Genomic DNA, 6000 nt, shown 5'->3' with positions numbered 1-6000 from the left:
GGTTCGATTCCCAGCTTGGGTCACTGTCTGTGCGGAGTCTGCACGTTCTCCCCGTGTCTGCGTGGGTTTCCTCTGGGTGCTCCAGTTTCCTCCCACAGTCCAAAGATGTGCAGGTTAGGTGGATTGGCCGTGATAAATTGCCCTTAGTGACCAACAAAAAAGGGGTTATTGGGTTATGGGGATAGGGTGGAAGTGAGGGCTTAAGTGGGTCGGTTGAGACTCGATGGGCCAAATGGCCTCCTTCTGCACTGTATGTTCTATGTTTTCAATTTACTTTTAGCTGATGGAAAGTCAAGTCCCTCAAGCCTCGATCCCACGGTGTGTTTGGTAATGTTTAAACCAGGGTAACTTCATTGTTGGAGCTTTGAGGTGCCAGGAGTGGAGCTTGCGTGATGCAGTTTCAAATTGAGACACAAGAGCTGAAGGTGTCGCTTCATTTCACCCAGTTTTGAAGCTGCTTCCGTATTGGCTGCGATTGGCTCTGCCGCACATGATGATGTCGTTTGGACCTCAGCTCCTCGGAGTGTTTTGATGTCTGCCCACCACTTGTGCGCTCTGAGAGATCCCAGCTCCTGCCTGCTTGCCGGCTCCCCCATCCCTTTGCCGCTTTCCCCCATCGCCTGAACTTCGCAACAGAAAGAATCAGCTCATCATTAAGCAGAAGACAGGCGAGAGAGAATTGTCAGCACCACTTACTGGAATCTACTGCTGCACACACACACACACACACACACACAGCGGAAAGCTGAACTTCCCACCTTGCTTCCCCGAGACACTGTGCAACAAGCTGGACTCTCTTGTGACTGCTCTGCCCCGTGTGATAAGCCAGAGTTTCTTTGTGTCTATCTCTGAGTGAATGCCCGAAACTGCAGGCATGAATCGCAAAGGGATGGTGGCCAAGATTTTGTCCCGAATACGGAGCGACTCCTTCAGCAGCAATTACTCTCTCCTGGGAAAGGAGTTAGGGAGGTAAGTGTCTGTGAACAGGGATCCGTCCAGCACTGGCACTTAGTCATTTAAGTAATATTCCCATGGGCTCGGGAATTCCGCTCATCGATCGGGGATGTCAATAAACAGCTTCATCGGGGATTACATGGTGCATTGATAATCATATTGGGGAGGGGGCGAATGCAGAAAGTTTGTATCTAGGAGTTTGGGGCATCAATGTCCTTCAATATTTAACGAGGGCATGGAGGAGAGACAGAAAGTTTCTCAATTGAAGATGTGACGAGGGCAAATTTGAGTTTTTGTTTTGGTGTTCAAAGGGTTAAAGGGATTATGCCGAGTCTGGAGAAGTTTGCACGGGTTTGCTTTGTTAAATGTATAGCATATATAATTACCAGTTCAATGTCTTAATTGCTGTTTAACGTTTAGCACAGCCGTAGGTAATGAATGCTTTTTTTAAAAAAAGAAGTTAAGTGCCACAGATACATTTCATCATACTTTGAAATTACCTGATTGGTGCTTTAGGAAAAAACAGAGAGACTCGGGTCACTTTAGGCCAGAATGAATTATTTATGAATTCACTATTTGTAAATAACTTTTTATATAACAGTCCCTGGTATCGTTAGGCTTCAGGTTTTTTTTAATGAAAGTGTAACATTTTTGCCCTTTGCACTGGTCATTCCAGCCAGGAAAGGACACCTATTCGGAAGGATGCCAGTGACAATTTAAAACTGGTGCTGTCTGTCAGTACAATATTCTTTTCATTAGGTTTGCCCATTTAAGAGCTCTTATATGGGGGAAATTGATACAGTATGAAAGAGAAAATGCTGGAAAATCTCAGCAAGTCTGGCAGCATCTGTAGGGAGAGAAAACAGCTAACGTTTCGAGTCCGATGACTGTCAAATTTTCCTCAGACATTTTGAGGGAATGAACCTTATGGATTCAGTTGCAATTCCTATTTCCTGCAGATATTTGCTCAGGTGTTGTTTTGTGCACATCTGATTGCACTAGGTGACTGCCAAAGTCATTTCTGAGTTCCAACTGATTGAAGTTCTCTGTGGGATATTTCTGAATTCACTCAGCACAGATAGATTTATTTGCAGACAGTCTGAGGTGTCATTGCGGCTTCAAGGACCTTGATTGATTGCTAGGTTTCTCCAGTAGATCAGGCAACCTGAGCCATGATTTCGGAACGTCAAAGGACAGTTTGAAAATATAGGCATTTGTGGATCCCTATTTGGATGTGACTCCAAAACATGGCTTTATTGCAGAGTATCATAAATAATTGGTAGACTTTCTTGAAGAAGCACTGTGGCCTGAGAAAACCTCATTCTGTCCAATGGGTCTCCCTTGCCAGTCCCCAGGCCCCTGTAAATTAGCAAAGCAACGTTAACCAGTGTGTACCATCAATCAATTGCCTTTGTGGAAGTTTTCTAACTTTTATAGTTATCGATAAAGGGGATTATAAATAGATTAAGAAGTGTCTTGTGGTTAACTCTGTTAAGAGTCAGGGTGGTTAGGAAGATGGTGTATAGATTTCTCTTTCTCTCACAATTTGTTAATGAATTAGAGAGCAATGATTTTGACTATTCATAGAATCACTACAGTGCAGAAGGAGGCCATTCAGCCCATCAAGTCTGCACTAAACCTTCGAAAGAGCACCCAACCTATGCCCCACCCTGTCCTTGTAACCCCCCCCCCCCCCCCCCCAACCTTTTTTGGTCACCTTAGGGGCAAATTAGCATGGCTAATCCAACTAACCTGCACATCTTTGTACTGTGGGAGGAAACTGGAACACCCAGCGGAAACCCATGCAGACACGGGGAGAATGGGCAAACTCCAGTCACCCAAGGTTGGAATCGAGCCTGGATCCTTGCCACTGTGAGGCAGCAGTGTTAACCACTGTGCAACCGTGCCGCCCATTATTATGTGTATACAATGTGGGGATGCAGTTCAATAAGAAGTAACCAACACGTTCTGAAGATTCAATGGGATACGTTATTTCTATAGTCTGTATTCATTCACATAGGGGCAGCACGGTGGCACAATGGTTAGCACCTCTGCTTCTCAGTGCCTGGGTCCCGGGTTCAATTCTGGCTTTGGGTGACTGTCTGCATGGAGATAACATGTTCTCCCCGTGTCTGCGTGGGTTTCCTCCAGGTGCTCCAGTTTTCTCCCATAGTCCAAAGATGTGCAGGTTAGGTGGGGTTATGGGGATAGGGTGGGGGATTGGGCCTAGATAGAGTGCTGAACCAGAGGGTTGGTGCAGACCAATGGGCTAAAATCCCCCCCCCCTCCGTACTGTAGACATTTAATGAATTATTGATCACACCAGGAATTGTGTAAATTAGATAAGATAAATGATGGATTGTTGTGCAGCCCTATTCTGAGGATTAGTGTCAGTTTCCCATTTATACATCTGAAACTTGGATGCCAGTGCAGATTTGATGGGCTGAGTGGCCTCCTCCTGCACTGTAGAGACTCTGGTTCTATGGTAGCACGGTAGCACTGCTGCCTCACACCGCTAAGGACCCGGCCTTGGTTGACTGTATAGAGTTTGCACTTTCTCTTTTGAATGGTGTCTGCGTGGGTTTCCTCCGGGTGCTCTGGTTTCCTCCCAAAGTCCAAAGATGTGCAGATAAGATGGGTTGACCATGCTAAATTGCCCTTTAGTGTCCAAAGATTGTATAGATTAGGGTAAGGGACTACTGGGATAGAGCGGGGGAGTGAGTTTGGGTGGCATGTTCTTTCAGAGGGTCTATAGACTCAATGGGCTGAATGGCCTCCTTCAGCATTGTAAGGATTCTATGAGCTATTTGTATTTGAACCTATCACAATATAGTATTCATGCTAAACATATCTATTCTTTACTGGAGCTCTCCCCCCCCCCCCCCCCCCCCCCCCCCCCCCCCGCCATCTCTGTTTTCTCTTCAAATTCCCTGAAGGTCCCGAATCTTGCTGGGAGATGGTTCCATGCATTTTCTTTTTAAATTAATAAATTTAGAGTACCCAATTCATTTTTTTCAATTAAGGGGCAATTTAGCGTGGCCAATCCACCTACCCTGCACATCTTTGAGTTGTGGGGGGGAACCCACACATACACTGAGAGAATGTGCAAAATCCACACGGACAGTGACCCAGAGCCGGGATCGAACCTGGGACCTCGGCGCCGTGAGGCTGCAGGGCTAACCCACTGCGCCACCGTGCTGCCCTGGATGGTTCCATGTATGATGTTCAAGCAGCTACCCAGTACCTCAATAACATGGCTGTTCTTCACCTCTTAGCCTAAGCAGTGAGTGTTGGTGAACCAGTTTACTGTGAAAGGCAATAGCGGCTGAGGTTATTCCCATCCTCACTGACACCAAATATCCACACTGGTGTGTTCTCATCTCATAATTCCCAGTCAGTTTAGTTGAGTATCAGAATCAGAAATTTTTCTAAGTACCCTGGACCCGTCTTGGACTGCCTCGTGATGAACCCGGTGGAAATATCTCTACAGTTGAAAAGACCAATAATTGTCACTACAAGAGATGGTCTGTCTGCACATCTCTCAAAAATGTTAATATTTTACCAATGTTGCCTAGTAGGATTCACCAATTTAGAAGTATCTTCAGCAAAAGTGTGACAATGGTAACTTCCTGAGCTACAGTACTTTGGAGGTAGCAAAGGCAATGTATGTCGCAGGAATGGAATTGCTTAGCCGGGGTTATCCAGCATGGCACGTTTCAGAAGCATCAGTAATAATGTTTTTGGAAAGTTTCAGAAATGCTGACATTATTGTTCACTTTCGCATCCTTTAAAACAATGGGCATATGAAAAGACTAAAAGCCCCCCCCTCCCCATTTTCTGTCCAAACTTTAAAACAAAAAGAATCCCTCTCCAGTTCACTGACGATCCCCTTTACTTGTGATCCGACTGATTTAATAGAAAATCTGCAGAGGTTGTCTACATCTAAAGTGTAAATCGGGATTATAAACATTACATTTTTTTTACTGCTTTTCATACGTTTGCTGAATAAACCCGAGAGAATCTTTCAGAAGACCTTTATTGTAATTCAAATTTTTCCGCAAAATTATGGACAATCTTCCACAAAACTAACTCGAGCTTTGCGCCTGAACCCACGAGCGGGAAGCCCCAGTTATTTGTAAAATTTGGGCCAAATGTCTGGTGAGGATGATTAATCTGCTGAAGAGGGAAAGCCAGTTTTATTTCTGGGAGACGTAGCCTCCTCATGGTGGCAAGCCTTGAGCAATCTAACATTGTATAACTCCAGGATTCCTTCCCATCCCATGATCTGCATTATCCTGTACACAAGTTCTCTCTGTTGGAGCATTCCCCAGACTGGAATCTGTGGTGACACTGCCAGCTGTCGGCTTAAGATCAGCCACAGATTTCCTAGTCTGACCTGGGCACTATGCCAAAACAGCTCCTGTATCTTCCTTCCTCTGAGTGCAAAGGCAGATCCCTGCGGGTGAAGATGTAAATCTAATTAATCTAATTAAAATAGAATTGGTAGCCCTTTATTCCAACTTTGTAGAGATTAAAACAAGTAGCTTATAAAGTTAAGTACAAAGCTGTAATATTATCACCCATCCAGTGGTTGATGGTTACTTGCTCCAACATGTATTTTTATTAGCTCTCTATAGCAGGAAATTTGATTTTCTGCTGCTATTAGTTGATTAATTTTCCAAAGAACTTGACGTTTGTGTTTTTTAAAAAGTTGCCCTCTGTCTAGGAACTAAGGAATGCTTTCGTGAAGATGTGAGCTGGATTGGATTGTACTGAGTATGCACAGTCTCTTGCTTTTTATTCAAACAATAATGTTTTAATCATGCTCATTGCCACACTCTGGCTAGTGGGGCATAACAGGAGATAGGCCCCTGAAGGTTTGCAGAGGGAGGGGAAAAAAAATTGAAAGGGCTCCCACCGTTGCAAATTTGCATCAGTCTTGAACTTTGCTGCTGCTGCCACACACCCACATGGTAGACAGAAACTGATTCTGAATGTTCTGCCCCATTGTCGCTTCATATAGGGACGTGCAGTAGAGATTAATTT

General features: G+C 44.7%; 1 protein-coding gene across 1 annotated transcript in view; it reads left to right on the top strand.

Moving 5' to 3' along the window:
- Positions 1–480: 480 nt before the first annotated feature.
- Positions 481–6000, top strand: part of LOC119954118 (serine/threonine-protein kinase 17A-like) — a 59546-nt gene continuing 54026 nt past the window's right edge. Inside the window, exon 1 of the mRNA XM_038779021.1 lies at positions 481–969. Within this exon, the coding sequence (XP_038634949.1) occupies positions 857–969 (113 nt within the window). The 5' untranslated portion in view covers positions 481–856. The remainder of the gene's footprint in view (positions 970–6000) is intronic.

The sequence above is a fragment of the Scyliorhinus canicula genome, chromosome 19 (genome assembly GCF_902713615.1).
Source record: "Scyliorhinus canicula chromosome 19, sScyCan1.1, whole genome shotgun sequence".
NCBI classification, from domain to species: domain Eukaryota; kingdom Metazoa; phylum Chordata; class Chondrichthyes; order Carcharhiniformes; family Scyliorhinidae; genus Scyliorhinus; species Scyliorhinus canicula.
This window is presented reverse-complemented; position numbering and strand designations above follow the sequence as displayed.